The sequence below is a fragment of the Sturnira hondurensis genome, unplaced genomic scaffold, assembly GCF_014824575.4.
Source record: "Sturnira hondurensis isolate 20B ecotype Veracruz unplaced genomic scaffold, ASM1482457v3 Scaffold0000880, whole genome shotgun sequence".
In the NCBI taxonomy this organism is placed as follows: Eukaryota; Metazoa; Chordata; class Mammalia; order Chiroptera; family Phyllostomidae; genus Sturnira; species Sturnira hondurensis.
In genome coordinates this window covers 4,582,377-4,600,583 of record NW_028073511.1, presented here as the reverse complement: position 1 = coordinate 4,600,583, position 18,207 = coordinate 4,582,377, and the positions used below count along the sequence as shown (strand labels likewise).

The following is an 18,207-nucleotide window of genomic DNA, read 5'->3' as shown; positions in this document are numbered from 1 at the left end:
CCATGCAGCAGCTGCTCTGCATCTTCCTGATCCACCAGGGTGGTAGTCAACTGAAAGATAGGCTCCTTCCCCACTCTGATCAGAGAACATGCTGTGCCATTTAATGAACCTCATTTTCCCATCTATGAACCAGAGTAAGGTAACTAAAATATCCCCTTCAGGTTTTGAAGGAGGATTTTATTGCGGAGGGTGGAAAAGAATATCCTAACCAAGTGGAAGAATGGCTTTTAGAACTGTGAATGGCTTTTCTGTCTTATGAAGCTCCAGGGGAACATCCTATTATGTCCTGCAAACCCAAAAGAGGGAAAATTGAGCACTTGTGTTTTTATTTTGATACTATATACTTCCTTAGTAGGCAAGTACATCAAAGTTGTGAGACAGCACAAAGGCTGTATCAATTAGCTTACGTTTATTGGGCACTTATGTTTACCTCATTTAACTTTCACAACAACCCTATAAAATAGGTTCTACACTCATTTAACAAGTATACATTGCACTCATTACATGTTAGCCTCCATGCTATGTGTTAGAGATAAGAGAGTCAAGAACAATCAATGTTCTTGCCTTCATGGAGCACACAGTCTGGTGGGAAACATATTACACAAGCAAATGTAAAACTGTACTTGTGGCAAGTACTAAGATGGAGAAATAGCTAGTGCTGAAAAACAGTTGACGGGGGGGGGGGGGGCGGGGTTTAAGGAAGACCCCGTTGTGGAAGTGAAGATTGAGCTGAGCTCTGAGGACTTTAACAGGTAGGCAAAGAGCAGACGGAGAAAAATAGCCATGCAAAAGCCCTGGCCAAAGATAAATGCTAAGTAAATGACAATTAAAGACAGGGGTGGGAGCGGATATTAATTCTATTCTAGGTTTGCCTGATGCTTCAGACCCAGAGTTCCCAACCATTTCAACCTCTCCTGTACAGGCCTAGCTTCCGCCGCAAGAAGCTGCAAATCTACATCTAACTTGCAGAGAAGCTTTAAAAACTTAGGGTAGTGCGTGTGATTTTTACCGAGAAAAACTGTCAGGGAAGGAAAGCGACGCTACAGACCTCGGCGACTGGCAAACAGGAGCTAGAAGACCTCCCCCTAAATCCTCGGAGTGAAGCACAGCCTTGACACAAACGCTACTTAGTTTAGACCAAAGCAGGAGAGGTTGGGGAAGGTTAGTGACAGAGTAACGAAGCAAAAAGCTCACAACCCACACAGTTTTCGCCCACTACTGCGGCTGCGCATTTGCCGTTCCGGAAGCGGAAGTGCCGAAGAGGTCATAGGTCTTCATGATGGCGGCCCTCAGTATACTGGTGTCCGGTTGTCGGCGTCTGTTCCGAGGGTTCCTGGCAGGCCCGGCTGCGACCAGCGGGGCTCGGCCTCCAGATCGCGGGTACAGGGAAGGTGAGTCTTGGGTCCTGGCAACCTCCAGAAGCTAAAGAAAAGCGAGGTGGGGGTGCTTCCTGTAGTCCCCTTGCCCCTTCCCCCTCTCCTTTCTTCGCGCGGTTCTGAAACATCTGAAATGCGCTCCCGGGGTGCTCGAAAGCTCCTTCCGAACCCTGATACTGTTATCATGACTTCCCACTTCGCTGAGTGTCCTCTCGGGCAGAGGCGGGGGCAGGTGGAGAGAATGGAGAGAAAGATTTGCTTAGTTAGCGAGGGCAGAAGAGAAACCTGTCCAAGGTTCAGAAAAGTTTTCGGCAAGGGTCTGCATGTTGATTCTCCCATCCTATCCTCCGAAAGGCAGCCTCATTTATTAAAGAATCCCTGGGTCATAAAGGAAGGACATCAGGAGGCCCTCCCCAGCGTCTCCTTTTCCAGTTTCCCATCAGGCAGTGCTGTTACGTGATGGCGGCTTTCTTTACCTGGGCCGCCAGTCTCCCCAAGAAGTAGAAGCTAAGGTGGGAAGGCCATTGAACAGCTGAAAGAGGCAAATGCTGGATGGTATTTTTGCTTTAAATTAATCTTAGGTCTGGGAAAGCAGCCTCATTCTGGCATCGAACTGAGAACCTGTTAGTAAAAAGGCTAATTGCTGAACTTAAGGCTGTCAAGGGATTCTGGAGAAAGAAAATGCAGCCCTTTTCCTGAGAAGCTAGGAAATCTTCTAATGAAATGGTGTGTATACATAGGCTGCCATAAAGTACAGGGAGATTCAGTTACAGGAAACAGCAAACCCAACTGGAAGTTTTCATAAGGAGGATGGGATCTGATGGAGAGTGAAAAAGGTCTTTCAGGATACAGCCTGCCTTTGTGGCCTGCTAGAATCAGGAAAGGATGAGTGATGTGCAGAAGTGATGTGGGGATTTATTTTAAGATTCTGGCCCAGTATTGACTAGTGTATCCTTTAACCAAAGCTGAGACATATCCAGAGGAAAAGAGTGATCATTGTTTTCAGAGGGAGCAGACAAGTCTAAAAAGAAGAGCCTAATGAAGAGGCCGTAGGATGTTTCAGAAGAGGTTTCCCTTTTTTTTTTTTTTTTTAGCTTTCAAACATCAATTTCAGTAGAATGGGAAATCAAAGAGATAGTTCATGAAGAAATGGAAATAGGTAGTGTGAAGAATTTAGCTATGAAGGGGAGGTGGAACATTTGCTAGAAAGAGCAACAAAATCTAGATGCTGCCTGGTTAATATTAGGTAAACTAATCCATTAATAAAGAAAGACACCAAAGAGAGCATATTGTTAATAAAAAGATTATAAAAGGTGTTTCATCTATCACCATGCTGCAGAATTAGCATATGCCCATAATATTTTTTAAGATTTTATTTATTTATTTATCTTTAGAGGGGAAGGAGACGGAGAGACATCAATGTATGGTTGCCTTTCGTGAGTCCCCTGCTGGGAGTTGGCCTGCAGGGAAACCGGCCTGCAACCCAGGCATGTGCCCTGACTGGGAATTGAACTGCGATCCTCTGGTTGGCAGGCCTGTGCTCAATCCACTGAGCTACGCCACCAGGGCTTGCCCATAATATTTTTGAGGGTCTCCACCAAGTGTCAAACACTAATAGCCGCAATTTACATATTCTTTATAAAATTCAAAGTTGAAAACAGTGCTTTGCTATGTTCCCAGAGGACAGAAAAGAGAAGTGGTTTTGTATTGTTCTTTTATGAAGGAACATTTGTAGATTTCAATTTTTTTCTGTTGGAGAGTTTGTGAAATAATGGTCTGTATAATCAGATGGGTCTTTGAAGTCCTCCTCTCCATAAGTTCTTGGGCTGGTAGCTCTTCTTTGCTGCTTACTGTCAGGCCTAAAAGCTAAATAATAAAATTGATGTTATCTTAAACAAAGGAGAACCAACTGTCTCCAAAGCCTTTAGGTAAAAAAGTTTTCCTTGATATTCTACCCCTTATGTGTAAAATAGTTCACATATACCTACTTTTTACTGGTCCCAGCTGGTATATTTGACACACAAATAATAAAGTACATATAGAATTTAAAGTTATTGGGAGAAAGCTGGATGTTTTGCTGAAAATGTCCAAACATCCTACCTTTAGTATCAGATAGTACTTAATTTTAGTCAGAGTTCATGAGCACTCAGCATCAGCACTCCTGCCTGTAAAGACTCAGTGTAAGCCCACACCAGGCAGCTCAGTTGGAACACTGCCCAATACGCCAAGATGCAGGTTTGATAGCTGGTCAGGGCACCTACAAGATGTCAACCAGTGAATGCATAAGTAAGTGGAACAACAAATCGATGTTTCTGTCTCTTTCTTCTGCCACCTCCTCTCTCACAAATCAATTTTTTTTTAAAGGCCCTCATTCTAAAGCAGTGGTTCTCAGTTGGGGGCCACTTTGTTCTCCAGGGCACATTTGGCAATGTCTAGAGATATTTTTGGTTGTCACAACTGGTACAGCAGGTACTCCTGTCATCTTGTGGGTGGAGTCCAGGGATGCTCCTATAATCTTACATTGCGCTGGACAGCCCTGCACAACAAAGAACCGCCTGGTCTAAACTGTGAGTCACGCTGCTATTGAGAGAGCCTGGTCTGAAGTTTAACAAGAGCAGCACACAAAGCCAAAAATATACTCTTATGGAAGAAGCAACACTGAAGGAAGACAGAAATGGAAATTGTGGTTTATTAAGTGCCTGCTTCAAGCACTGTGCTGTTTTCCACATATACTTAATCAGTCTTTTCAACAGTCCTTAACGGTGGATATTACATTTGTACAAATGAGAAACTCAGGTTCAGAGGAGTTCAGTAGCTGCCTTACAGCACACAGCTAGTGAGTGGTGGAGCTGAAAGCAGAGCCAGCGCTCTTCCCTCTCCACCAGTCATGTCACCTTGGTACTCCATGGCTGGGCGTCCCTGTGGTTCTCTCCCTTCCCTGAAAGCCCCCGTCAGTTAATTAGCTGAAAACCATTCGTATTTGCATGGTTGGCACTACCAGACTTAGCAAAAATTGTGTTAGACCTCATTCCTGTCTTAACACTCTTAGAGCTCTTATGAAAGAAATGTGTTTAAAACAAGGAAAATAAACACACATAATTATCTGAATTTACAGGGATGACCTATCAGACACCTAGGTCAGAATGTGTTGAAATGAGTCAAGGCTGAAGGGAATTTTCTTCATCTCTACCAATTAGCTGTAGCATTTCAGACAAAGATGGGCAGCCCAGCCCTATAGCCGAAAGCTTTGAGAGAGAAGTGAGTCATTTGGGGGACTTAAAGAATAGAGCGTAACTTGCTAGTGGAAAGAGGCTTTTGTGCAGCAGTGAAACTCCTCATTCTGAAGCGTAGTGTGGAGGGACATTCCCTCAGGGTTCCCAGGGTACAGAAGTGGGGAGGTGATGAGAGAATCGGAAAATTTCAGTGGTAGAATTAAAGATGAACATAAGGGCCCTGGCTGGTGTGGCTCAGTGGATTGAGCACCACCAGCCTGTGAACTGAAAGGTTGCAGTTTCAACTCCTGGTCAGGACACATGCCTGGGTTGTGGGCCATGTCCCCAGTTGGGGGTATGTAAGAGGCAACCTATCAATGTTTCTCTCACACATTTCTCTCCCTCTCTTTCTCCCTCCTTTTCCCTCTTTCTAAAAATAAATAAAATTTTTTTAAAAGAAAGAAACAAGATGAACAGAAGGGAAGTGGTACTTGAGTAAGGAAGGAATTTGAGAAAAGTAGTTAATGACCAGAAGTGCAGGCACACATCCCAAACATTCACTTTACTCCCTGACCCTATGTAAGCCTGTTAGTGCCTCCTCTTAGCCATCCTGCCATTCAGTTCCTCCATTCCTTCATACTCTGCTTGGGACTCGGTTTCTGTGGATACTTTCCAAGAAGGACCTTGGTCTCTGGGCCCTTAGTGCTCTCCACTCCTCGTCATTCATCTTTCCTCACTTCCTCCTTTATGAAACAGTTGGGTCTTTATACTGCTGCAGTTCACTGTGTCTGTGTTTATGTGGCCATCAAGGTCTTTCTGTGTTCACTGCAATCTTACCGCAATGCTGTTTGCTCTAGACTGTTATAATTCAGTTATCTTGGACTCCATCCTAGGCGAGTATTTACCAAAGCACTCAAAGGACCTCTTTACGAGGCCTGGACTTTATTATAGTGAAGTTCCCATACTTGGTTAGTTCCCTTCCCCTCCCAGGGCAAGGGCTCTGTCTTCCTATCCTGTTGTAACTCTCCACAATAGGTGGAGCTGGGCTGTAGACTCAGCAAACGTGTTGCTTTCTGTGAAACAGATTATTTGAATGAGAAGTGGCCATCTTTGAAGATTTTGGTCCTTAATTGTAGTTTAGAAAACTGCTTTTTTTCCTTTCCTGAGTTTACTTGATAATAGACATTTCTTAGAATACAAGGGTCATTCCATCTTTTTTTAAAGCCAGTTTTAAAAAGTTTTAAAACAAGTGTTTTTTTAATTTTTATTGTTGTTCAAGTACAGTTGTCTACATTTTCACCCCACCACACCCCTCTGCCCCACCCCCACTCCCCACCATTGAACCTACCCACTTTGGCATTGTCCATGGGTCCTTTATACAGTTCCTTGATGGCCCTTCCCCTATTAGCCCCTATTATCCCTCTCCCCCTTCCTCTCTGGTTACTGTCAGTTTGTTCTTTTTTTTTTTTTTTAAGATTTTATTTATTTATCTTTAGAGGGGAAGTGAAGGAGAGAGGGAGAGAAATATCAATGTATGGTTGCCTCTTGTGTGTCCCCTGCTGGGAACTGGCCTGCAACCCAGGCATGTGCCCTGACTGGGAATCAAACTGCGATCCTCTGGGTCGCAGGCCCGTGCTCAATCCACTGAGCTACACCAGCCAGGAGTTTGTTCTTTATTTCAGTGTCTAAACAAGTTTTCTGTTGGTGCTCGAATCTCTCAGTTCAGTTTTTCTGAGCCACCCCCACTTCTCCTAAATGGAGTAGAGACCAGGGACAAAATGGATCTGAGGTTTTGTTTGGTTTTGACATGTTTTTGTATGCACACTGAAAATCAATACGATTTTGATTCCTATCTCCTCTTTTGAGAGGCTTAAAATCTATCAGAGCCTCTTCAGGCTCCAGCCAGGCCTCCTGCCCCAGCACTGAGACACCGCCCTGATTAATCTCAATCTCATGTGAGTTCTCAGGTCATTTCTTCTGGTTTGACAAATTGTCTCTATTAGATAAGCCTGTGCCTAATGTTTTACCCACTGGCTTATAGTAATATGATTCACTGGCTCAGAGTGGCTGTGTGGGGAGCTTGTGAACAGTGGAGCCTGCCATGGTCTTTGATCTCTTTTCCAGGGGCCAGTGGGATGACTTCAGGGTTTGGTTCTTTGCCGGGAGTGATGTGTGTTTTGTTAGACTTGTTTACCTCATGGTTGGGGCCCAAGTGCCTCCTGGAGAAGGGAACCACATGTTTGTTCACTTGTGTTTCAGGGCATTGTTATAGTGCTGACTCGAGTGGAACTGGAATGTCTCCACGGTTCTTAACATCTTTTTTCCCACCTATTGTTGCTCAGAGTTGGTCACCCTCGTTCCAACTTGGTTTTTGCAAATTTGCAGTTTCTGGGGTGCCTAAAAGCCCTATTGTGCCCTCTTGGAGTGGTGCCCTCCTATGCATCCCCACGTTTCTAAGTTGACACATTGCAGTGACAGTCCCTCTGCCACTGCAGAGAAACCTAGTTTGTTTTTGAGTTGAATGGTAACTACAGTGTTCAGCAAAGAGACTCGGGGCCTTTCTGGTCATTGTTACAACTTTGTGTGCCTAGTAGGACTCTGAGGGGCTCTCAGGTTGGGTATTTAGATGGAATGAGTCTTCATGAATGGCCTCACTCAGAAAACAAAAGGGCAGCGACTGCAGGCAGTCTGTGTCCTATCAGGTGTCAGTCAGGGAGAGCAGTGATCGCAGAGGCTGCTGTGGGGCTCTGGTTGGGTCAGAATTGCCTCGGGGTTTTTTTCCTTAAATATACTCTTTCTCTTGTTTTTTGTTTTTGTTTTTGGTTTGTTTTTTTTTAAGATTTTATTTATTTATGTATTTTTAGAGGGGAAGGAGAGAGGGAGAGAAACATCAATGTATGGTTGCCTTTTGTGCATCCCCTGCTGGGAGTTGGCCTGCAGGGAACCAGCCTGCAACCCAGGCATGTGCCCTGGCTGGGAATCGAACCGCGATCCTCTGGTTCGCAGGCCTGTGCTCAATCCACTGATTGTTTTTGTTTTTGTTTTTGTTTTTGTTTTTGTTTTTTAACTGCAAAAGCATTATGCATTTATTTTAGAAACTTTAGAAAATACTGATAGGCATAAAGAAGAAGCTAAAATTACCTACCGCCACCACTGAGAGAAAACCAGCATTACCATTTGGGTACATAGCTTCAGGGGTCTCAGTCTCCTAAACCCGTGTTTATTGTATATATGCTTATGGACATGTTTCTAAGGAGAGGTGCATAACTTTTACTGGATTGTCAAAGTTAAGAACCTTAGGCTCTTTCTAACCTGTATTCTTGCCTTGGCTAGAGCTGAGTAAAACTAATTGTGTAGCCAAGCTGCTGTTAAAATACGGTTTTAATATGTGGGGAGACAGCAGCTTTGTGGGCCCAAGTTTTTTGTTACAGTAATTAGTAGTTGGGGGGGGGCATGACAAGTATTCTGCTCCCTAAATGCTAGCTAGCATCCACGGAGCATCTGCTTGCTGTGTACCAGTTCCTCTGCTAACAGCTCTGGCTCCTCCCTTTCTGAAGAAACTGGGAGAACAAGCAAGAATCTCCAAGAACTTTCTTTTTGGTTATATTTGCCAAATGTGGGCTTTTAGCTTGGTTCTTCCTTTGAATATTGTTAAAGTTGTCATTCTGCATCCTAGTCAAGTAAGATAGGAAATATGTACAGGTTGACAGGTATGACTTACTGTTTTTCCCTCAGGTTCGCTTTTGACTGCCAGACCTACACAGGCAAGGAGCTAAGGGAGTCCCCTCTCATTCTGGAATTACAGTACTCTCCTGAACTTCTGCCTGGACCGTGTTTCTGCAGGCCCCTTATTCCAGCCTCTTTTTATCACACCTCTCAAGTGTGGATAACAAATTGCAACCCTGCAGGGAATAATGAAGAAGAGAATTTAAAACACAGTTGTCGTCATCCAGCTTTGATACAAGGCTTTCAGGATGAATTTTAGGAGTGAACTTGTCTCATTGCTTATCTACCAGGGCCACTGGAGTCATTTTATGTAGTTCAGTGCTATATTGCAAACTGTTCAAGGTCAGAAACTATGTTTGTCTGATTCTCTTAGTAAAAGGACACATGCAGTGGGTACTTGTGAAGGTCTTTTACATGCTTCTGCCCCCAACTCCTCACTCTTAGGTCATTGTCGCTAGCCATAGGAGGGCAGGATCTTGCCGATTTCCTTAGATAGAACCAAGAGGAATCTTGGTTTGGAAAGGCAAAAACAGTGTGGAAACCCTTGATCCCAGAGAGATGATATTACGTGGGCATCTGGGCTTGTCCTCATCCAGCCTCAGAGGCCTATAGAGCATTTGGAGGTGACCCTGCGTGCTTTCTCTCCTAGGTGGGGCCTGTGAGAGTGCAGGCTGAAGGCTCTGTTTCTCCGCATGTGTAGAATTTGAGCTATTATTCAAAACTCCCTGTTCCTTATTAAATGGCTGACCTAATTCTTCCCCTTTATCTCTGCAGTGGTGGAGATCCAAGAAGGGAAGACAACTATAGTAAGTATCATCAAGTTGGCCACCTACAACCTCTTTAACACTTGGAGCTGCCTGGCTGTTCCTCTGCAGGAGGGAGGGAAGGAGGGAGGCCCAAACTGGACTCCTGGCTCCATGATCTGCTCCCTCTGTGACTATAAATTTCACTGTCTGCTATTTTTCTAGCTGTGTGCTATACTGTGGTTAATCAGGAACACTTGTACCTGGATTAAAGCATCTGCTCTTTGATTAAAGTGGGCTTTTGTATGACAGGATCTCAGAGGTCTTTGCTAATAGGTTCTTTGGAGGGTGATAAATTAGTTTTCCAAAGGAGAAACTAAGGCAATGGCAGGACTAGAGAGCCAAAGTAAGTTGATCCTGAGCCAGGATCCTGGATCTCAGCTTCTTTCCTCTCTGCTCAGAATAGCTTAGTAGCTATTCCTTAAGTGATACAATTAAAAGGTGACACTCTCTGGACCCTGGACTCACTAGCGAGCACCCTGACTTGTCTAATGGTGAGAAAGCTAGAATGACTGTACCCACCCACTCCCCCTTTCCCTCATTGGGCCATCTCACCTCCCTTCCTCCAAGAGTCACAGGGCCTAGATTATCCTATAATCCCTAAAAGACAGTGTTGTTTTCCTGCGGCTTTCCATGCCTCCAAGAAATCCGAAGCCACTCCAGAAGCCTGTATAACCCATGTCCACCAGGGATCTAACCATTCTGGCTGCCAGCCACACTTGGTCCTCACTGGACAGTCTTATTCCCAGGACAGGGCCTTTGGGTTCCCTCTGGGTCTTCCCCAGAATAGTCCCTCAGCTTTTGCACTGTGTTACCTCAAAATAGTTCTTTCGAGGAGGGCCCATCCCCTTGGGGCACCTTTGTTTATTCCCTTATTCAAAGCTGAAACAAGCCTTCACCCTGTGAACTCGGTGCTGGTGGAGAGAGAAAACATCTGGCTTTTGAGTGTGAAGACGATTTTTCGTTTGGGGCATGAATTTGCTTTTTGTAGAATCAATGTGGAGACGTGGTAGCATTGGAAGCATTTACAAGCCTTGGGGGAGGGAGCCACCCATGCCTGGAGAGGTGCTGCCTTGGCTGACTAGGTGTTGCTGACTCTGGAGTCTCACTTTCTTCATCTATAAAGTAACATCATGATGCCCCCTCACTAGGTTGTGGGGGTTAAATGAGATAGTGAGCCATGATTAGCACAAAACCAGGCATGTAATGGGGAGTCAGCAAATGTTAGTTCTCTCCCCACAGTCCACTGTAATCCCCATCTGAGCCCACCACACACCTGCACATTTTCCCTAACACACTCTATTTCCGGAGTAGTTATGGTGGCCTTCACAGACAGGTGGGGAGCAGTGCCCTGCACAGGCAAGCACTGCCTCTAGCCTCTTTCCCATTTGCCAGTTCTGCCCCTGGAGACAGTGTTGCTTCTCTCCCAAAGCCTCTCAGCCCTGTCCCAGCCTTGCTCTCATAATCCATGGCTTCAGTCAGAAAGGCTTTCTAAACTCCCCCTCTTGCAATTGGAGCCGACTCCCAGATCATTGGTCTGTTGTATTTAGTAATTTCAAGGCTGTGTCACAGGATACAACAGCCACAGCCGAGGTCATTTTGCACGTGACCTCAGCACAGTCAGAAGGGTAGCATCCTAAATAATAAAAGCAAGGAGGGAGACAGGGGAATGTATCCTCCCATCTGTCTTTCTTAAGAAGAGAAAGAGCGCCCTGGCTGTTGTGGCTCCATGGATTGAGCACTGGCCTGTGAACCGAAAGGTCTCAGTTCAATTCCCTGTCCAGGCACATACCTGGGTTGTGGGCCAGGTCCTCATTTGGGGCATGCGAGAGGACGTTGGATGTTTCTCTCCCTTTCCTTCTCCTTCCCTACTCCTCTCTCAAAAATAAAATCTTTAAAAATAAATTTTAAAAAGAGAGATAGAAGTGGGTATATGTTCATGTAGGCAGAGAGCAGGCTTCTTCCCTTGGCACTGTTGGCATCCTGGGCTGCTAATTCTTTGCTGTGTATCCTGTGTGTTGTAGGATGGTTAGCTTCCCTGCTAGATGCCATTAGCACCCCATCTCTCAGTTGTGACAGTCAGAAATGTCTCAGACATTATCCACTGTTGCCTGGGGGGCAAAGTCAGGGCAGGCTGAGAACCACTGGCATAGACTTGCTGTGTAAGATAAAAGTGGAATCTGCAGTTTCCTCTGAGAAGGCTATGTGCGGGGGAAGGGGACTTCCCTTGGACTCGACATCCCTGTGCAGTTTGAAATTTTATATAATGTGCATTTATTACATTTTCCCAAAGGTGGTTTTTGTGTTTGAGGAAGAAAAGGTAGCTTCAGCTGATATGGCAAACTCCCCTCTCTCTTGCCACCAGCACTAAGTTCAGTTTCCATTACCTTTGAAGGCCACCAAATCACATCTCTGTGGACACCCCAGGGCCCATTATATAGCAGCTGCACAACCACCACTGTAGTTTTGGTGGAGCAACCTGTTACCTAGCAGAGATGACATCACACCACCATTCCCACCATTTTGGGGGTTGCTCAAGGATTAGACACTCTGCGTGGCCCTTTCCCTCATGCGCGCTCTTTCTTTGCCTCCTAGATCGAAGGCCGTATCACAGAGACGCCCCAGGAAAGTCCACATCCTCCTAACCCCGCTGGCCAGTGCCCCATCTGCAGGTGGAACCTGAAGCACAAGTATGGTTATGAAGTGAGTGAGCATGTCCCAGAGGTTGTGTTCCCTGGTTAACTTAAGTAGCATCGCTCCCCTTCATTCCCCCTTCCCCCATAGCCACTGCTGCATCTCATGGAGCCACCAAAGATAAGCATTTGTCCAGTGGCTCTCAACCTTGGCTGCACATTAGAATTACAGGGAAGCTTTAAAAAAACACTCAGGCCCCACCCCCAGACATTGATTCTGTTGGTCTGGGGTAAGGCCTGGCCATCATTATTTTTTAAAGCTCCCCAGGTGATTCTCATGTGCAGCCATGGTTAAGGGTCACTTAATTCACAGCCTGGTTGCATTCAGTTCAGACCACCAGGGCCCTGTGCCCCAGTCTCGCAGAGTTGTGGTCCCAAGAGGATGGAATCAGGATCTGAGTTTGGCTTTCTCTCTCTTGTAATGAGAAGCTATTTGAAGAGGCCTTACTGTGATCTGGGGACACATTGTTGTCTCCATGTTGGAGCTGCAGAACCCGTTTGCTCTAGCTCTTCTAGCTCTTCTGTTTGCACCGGAGGGTGATGATGTGAATAACAGTAGGCACCCTCCGTTGAGTGCATACTGTGTGTCAGGCACTATTGTAAGCATTTGTCTTCATTCACTTAGTTTTCACAATATCCCTATGAAGTGGGTACTTTCCATCCTTGTTTTGCAGGTAAGGAAATTTAAGGCATGGAGAAGTTAGTGAACTTGCTTCAGATCACCCAGCTAGAAAGTATCAAGAGTTAGGATTCAAACCCCAGGGAGACAAAACCCACGCAGAGACTATGGTCCCAGCCATTGCTCTGCACCATCTGTAGAAGTGGGGAGGGCCTGGGGAAAGGACACAGCCCCGGAGAAACCCATACATGTCCCTCCGAGTTCTGTTGGTAACATTAAGCACCCTATTTTTAGGTTTCAGGTGATTCAGGCTCTGGGCCAACTTGACCTGCAGGTTGTCCCTGTGCCCCTTGGTGGAATGGGATGACTAAGGCAGAGATCCCGGTCAGGTGGTAAGAGCAGGAGAGGCCACGTGCCCATAGGATCTGAACAGAGTGACCCAACTAATCTCCCGGGCTGGGAGCCTTGGCTTTAGGCCACCCCGATAGGGAAAGGGGGTGTTCTTTTACTCTATCCTGGGCCTTTCTGCTGATGGCCGCCTAGAGTAATAGAAGTTGCAGGCAATGCACAGCTTCTTACAAGGAAGTTAGTGGGGCTGTGGCCATACTTGGACTCTCAGCTGAAACTGGGGAGGTGAACCTGCCCGACCACCACGGGGCACTCTCTACCAGCCGTTTCCAGGAAATTGACTTGCTTCTGTTTATCCAGCAGAAGAAATCCAATCCCCTCCAAGGTAGAGGCTAAAGTTGTTTTCCTTTTATCCCTTTTCACTCAGGGCATCGTTAGCCCAAGCTGCACAAAGCTGTCAGCTTGCTTGGCAGCCTGCAGTGGGGGAGGCTAGGGCTGGGAGCCCAGTTTATTAGCCTTGGATAATCCAATCCAAGTTCTTTTCATCAGATTCTGAAGATTATAGGGGTGGGAATTGGGGGTCTGGGTCCCTCAGGGGCTCTCCAGTGATTAAAACAAATCTGCGGTTGTACAGCGAGGCGCCTGCCAGGGCAGCGAGTCAGTTTGTGGACATGACTGCTAAGACTGGCGTGCCGGGCCCCTCCGGGTGGCCGGGGGCGGGGGAGGGGGCAGGGGGGAGATGGTGGCTTTTATCCAACCCCCTCAACCATCCTTTGAGAGCTGGGAGGGGGGTAGTTTCTTGTCTTGATTCTGGCTCTGTTTACCCTTGTTTCCTTGACTCTTCCAAGGCAATCCGATGGTCCAGAGGAAGCCTTAGAAGCCATTCACACTCACATTACAGGGGCTCAGAAGATGTGGGATTTAATTTCATAGCCTCGGTCCCTTCCTCAGCTCACACCCTGCTTAGCACTTCAGAGGGAACAGCAGAAGGTGGAGGGACCGTCTACGTGTATTGTGGCCTGTGGCACATAGGCTTTGGGGGCAGAGCTGGTATTAGATTTTCTCTCTTCTTTGGAAATATATGACATACCCTCTACCTCACCCTGGGAGATTGACTTTTTGTCACCAGGAAAGATACTGCAGGTGCATGAAAGATTGTTAACATTTCTCGAAGGGTTTCTATTCTCTAACCTACTCTATCAAAAGATGATGTCAGGGAGGAGTTAAAAGGTCTTAGGATTGGTAATAGGGTCAGAAAATATTAAGTTGGGATTTAACTTTTGTTAGGTGGTAGACGAGTGTGCAAAGTTCTGTGGAGGGAATGGTCTTAGGTCAGTTCCCGAGGGAGACCTCAACCTCTTGGAGTGCCAGGGTCGACCGCCTACCATGTAGGTCATGTGGCTTCGCTCCCCAGCATTACACACTCACCCGGCTGACCCTCATGTCCTGTTTCCATTTCCACTAGGATGTTCTGCTGCTCAGTCAGTTCATTCGGCCTCACGGAGGCATGCTGCCCCGAAAGATCACAGGCCTGTGCCAGGAAGAGCACCGCAAGATTGAGGAGTGTGTGAAGATGGCCCACCGAGCAGGTAGAAGTTCCCCTCGGGGCTAAGAGGGACAGAGAGCTACCCCATGCTGTAGCCCCTCCTGGAAGAGAAATGGACATCCAGAGCCTTCATTTTACTCCCCTCAATGCCACCCTTCCGCCTCCTGGGCTTTGTCTCTATGGTCCCCAGAAGCTGCAGAGGAAACTGCAGAGACCATCTCTCCTTATGTGTTTCTTCTGCCTTAAGGTCTGTTCCCAAATCACAAGCCTCCGCTTCCTGAAGGATTTGTTCCAAAAAGAAAACTCCAACTCAACCGGTAAGCAAACCTGGGTGTCAGTACCCCAAGCTCCCTGCAGGCCGTCGGTTCTCACTGTGCTCTGCCAGGGAAGCCATTTCTTGGAGCTCATCCCACAGCCCAGGAAAGCCAGCGTGCCCTTTGGCTGTCTGTTCCATCCCATCCCCATCAGTCCCACTGGTGCTGCAGTTGATGTTGCGCGTGCTTCTGTCACCCTCCCCTGCTGGCCTTAGCCTCTTTTCTCCTCCTTCCCCAGTACAGCACTTAGCACAGGGGCGAGGAGGGTGAGGAGGTCTGCCGGTCAGGCATCAGAATGTGCTAATCCCATTTATGACATCATACTAGGTTGCTATGGGAGAGTCAGAGCACTTCAGACTTTCGGTATCCCAGCACTAGGGTTACTAAAGGGCAAAGTGAGGGCTTAAAAATGAGGGAGGGCTCTCTGGGGACAGAGCCCCTGTATGTAGCTGTGCACATCGTACACTGTAAAACTTCAAGGCAGTGTCCATGTAGACTGGGTGAATGGAGCTCCCTTGAGTTGTGCACTTCACCTGCATAGCTGCACGTGGTGACCCAGGAGATCCTGAGGTTTTAGAGAAGGGGAAGGCCCTTGGGTCCTGGAATCAATCAGTCTGCCTTTTAGGCTGGGCAGGGTGGCACCCTCTGGTGGAGGAGCAGACCTGTCTAATGAACACTCAATCATCCTATTGTATGTTCCTTTCCCTCCCCCACCTCTGACATTACCACACTCACATACTCTCAGATCTATAATACGCCCTTGTCAGAGTAGAGGCAGGTCTGTAAAAATGATTTTGGTGTTTATTCTTATTCTCCCCTATCAGTGGCCCCTCCCTCTTTCAGTTGGTCCAACCGTCACTGGAACTGCTGTCTATATAGGACCAAAGATGGTTGAAGCAAAGTAAGACTGACCCCACCCCCTAGCAAACCTCCTAGTCTGATTCCCAGCAGAATCCAAGCCTGAGGGTAGGAGTCCTGGCAGTACCAGCCACAGATTGCTGGGTTGCGGGTGTATGACCAGAGCTGGGTCTTCAGTGATACCTCGCCAGCACCCTGGTCCCATGCCCATCTCTACCTGCCCTTCCCACATTGCTAGCTGGGCCATCTTCCAGCAGCCCTGGAGGATCAGGACCTAGTAACATCTCCCTGTCTTTCCCAAATGTGCTGTAGACCATTTAGGGGTTGAGCCTCGCCCCACCCCCACCCCCACCCCACCCCCAGCCCCTGACTTGTTAAGAGACCGCAGCAGGCCTAAGGACACAATCCACCCTGCCCTCAGGCCTTTGAAGTGAAGCCAGGCTCCCTCCCATATATCCGGTGTCCTTTAACGTGACACAGGATTGATGATGTGTGGGGGCTCTTGGGTTGCAAAAGGCCACTCTGTGGGGCTGGGTGGCGGGGCAGTCCTGGCTACGAGGGAGGTTGGTTCCCTTGTAAGGGATTTTACGATTCTATCCAGAGGCCCTTGAGCTTTGGGCCCCAAGGGAGCCACACTTCCTCCTTTTCCTGCCCCTTCAGGAGAGGTAGGAAGGAACCTTGGTTCTTCCCAGAGCTGGAATCTTCCCAAAATGCTGACTGGAGGCCACCCAGGCACCCCTCCCCCACCAGTTGGCTGCTCCGTGGGGCACAGGCATCAGGCCCAGAGCTCGCTGAAGCCCAGCTTCCTCGGGTCTCTCCAGGGCAGGGGAGGGAAGAACAGTTTTCAGGCAACAGTTCTGGACAACCTGGTCAGCCTGGGGTGTCTTCTGGGGTCCTAGAATTCTGGCAAGCACTCCTTTTGGAGAACCAGCTCCCATACCCCATCTCTTTCCCCAGCCCCCTGAAGACTGGGAGATGCCAGCCCAGGGGCCTGCGGGCGTTCCTTCCCTTACCCTTCACTCTCCTACCGTCGCAGCACTCCAGCCATAGGAAAAACCATCCCTGGGACCAGCCCACTCCTCAGAAGTCTCCCTGCTGGGGGCATCAACATTGACAGGAGACTCAGAGAAGCCCACCTCACACTTGGAGTGCAGGCCCACACCTCCCTGGCTTTTCACCCCTCTTGGAGCTGTTTCCTTCACGCAGAAGACCAAGGTCCAGGGGAGCTCAACTGAAATGTATAAATTAGCAATCATTGTTCACTTTCATCTAAAAATTTTTATCCAAGGGTAATTTTTTTAATTAGAAATCTCTCATTTGATGGTTTTTAGAGGTGGCTGAGTTGAATTGCAACCTACAGTAGAGGCAGAGGAGGATCCTGGCCTTTGGCATAGCTGAGCTTTCAGGATGAAGGGTGGGCCTCTCTGGACAGATTCCAAGTTTCATTCTGAATGGAGTAAACCCCAATCCCAGCCGGCATGAGCCACTTTTCCGGGAACTAGCAGCGCCCCGGCCATCCCCAAAGGAGGCCAAAGGACTGTGGGCCACAGCCATCTTTCCCCACCCCCTCCTCCATACCCCCCATGGGCCCTCACCCTTGGCTCCCATCATGGGTTGAGTGAGGGGCAGGGTCCTCCAGCCAGTTACGGCTGCCCAGGGGAGCTCCCTGAAGGCTGGGGTGGCCAAATGAGCCAAGTGGGCGAGAGGGAAGGATTCCTCCAAGCTCTTACATCAGCCTCTTCCTCCACCTCCTCCCCCAGAAAATACACACAAACATTGACAACTCCTAAAGATCAAGGGAGCTCACGTGGCCCTGGTCTGCCTGACCCTGGCCACACACGCTTACGGCAAGAACCCAGCCCATATGTTTACAGCACACTCAGCGGTTGCTCCCAGGAAAAGCCCCTGCTTCTCAAGGAAGAGAAACTAGAGAAAGGGTTTGGTTGGATATCCACAGCTTTGGCCTGAGGAGGCAGTGCCCACTCTCCCAGTGCCATCCCAGGCTCCCAGCCCTCAGCCACACTTCCTGGTCCTTCCTCCACAGGTACCTGACCCGCTGGTCCCCCAGGTCCGTCAAGCCCATCTACAATAAAGGCCACCGCTGGAATAAGGTGCGCATGGCCGTGGGATCACCCCTCCTGAAAGACAATGCCTGCTACTCAAGAAGGCCTTTGGTGTTATATCACTGATGGAGCAGGGCTTCCTGAGAACCTGGCCAGATGTCCTCCAACTCTGTCACTGGCTCCTGCCAGGGTGGTCTGGCTCTTTCAGCAAGAATGGTGCAAGTGGCAGCAACACCGCCTTTGGCGCCTTCAGCCAGGGACATGCAGTTCACTTGGGTTCCTTGGCACCTGAGGTGGTCTCGTGACTGGTTGGGTCCCTCCTCTGTGCTAGGGGACAGGAGTTCCCCTCAAAGGAATGTCATAAACCAGGCTCATGTCTCACCCACTGGGTGTGTGCTCACTGCTTGGGAAATGGAGGGGGCTTGGGCCCATTTCCAGCCAGTTACTGAGCATTGAGCCACTAAACCGAAGGGAGTTCATGGGCCAGACAGGTTCCCATCGTCCATTTAGTCTTGGGCTGCAGGGAGGGGAGATGGGCTGCCTGGCCCCTGTACGACTTAATCCAAGTCTAGGAGCTGCCTTCTTCAAAGGGCTCCCGGCTGTCACCTCCCACAGCCATTTCCACCCTCCATTCATTCTTGTTAGCACA

General features: G+C 48.1%; 1 protein-coding gene across 3 annotated transcripts; it reads left to right on the top strand.

Annotated features, from left to right (window-relative positions):
• Positions 1-1,242: 1,242 nt before the first annotated feature.
• On the top strand, positions 1,243-17,943 carry MRPS18A (mitochondrial ribosomal protein S18A). Of its 3 annotated transcripts, XM_037053762.1 has the most exons (7): positions 1,243-1,391; positions 9,089-9,120; positions 11,713-11,820; positions 14,243-14,366; positions 14,571-14,640; positions 15,407-15,538; positions 16,532-17,527. In XM_037053762.1, the coding sequence occupies exons 1-7, from the start codon at positions 1,277-1,279 to the stop codon at positions 16,728-16,730; spliced, it is 780 nt and encodes a 259-aa protein (XP_036909657.1). In that variant the 5' UTR covers positions 1,243-1,276; the 3' UTR covers positions 16,731-17,527. The 3 variants fall into 3 exon arrangements, with proteins under 3 accessions (XP_036909657.1, XP_036909667.1, XP_036909676.1); XM_037053772.1 differs by lacking the exon at positions 15,407-15,538 and having other exon boundaries at positions 1,246-1,391; positions 16,532-17,525; XM_037053781.1 differs by lacking the exons at positions 15,407-15,538; positions 16,532-17,527 and adding an exon at positions 17,540-17,943 and having other exon boundaries at positions 1,251-1,391.
• The last annotated feature ends 264 nt before the right edge of the window (positions 17,944-18,207 follow it).

What these genes read in the sequence shown, in the direction of transcription:
- MRPS18A (XM_037053762.1), top strand. Translation starts at nt 1,277, where the DNA reads ATGATGGCGGCCCTCAGTATACTGGTGTCCGGTTGTCGGCGTCTGTTC. An exon ending in GAAGATGGCCCACCGAGCAG is followed by an intron (nt 14,367 to 14,570) that starts GTAGAAGTTCCC and finishes TTCTGCCTTAAG; the next exon opens with GTCTGTTCCCAAATCACAAG. An exon ending in AGAAAACTCCAACTCAACCG is followed by an intron (nt 14,641 to 15,406) that starts GTAAGCAAACCT and finishes CCCTTGTCAGAG; the next exon opens with TAGAGGCAGGTCTGTAAAAA.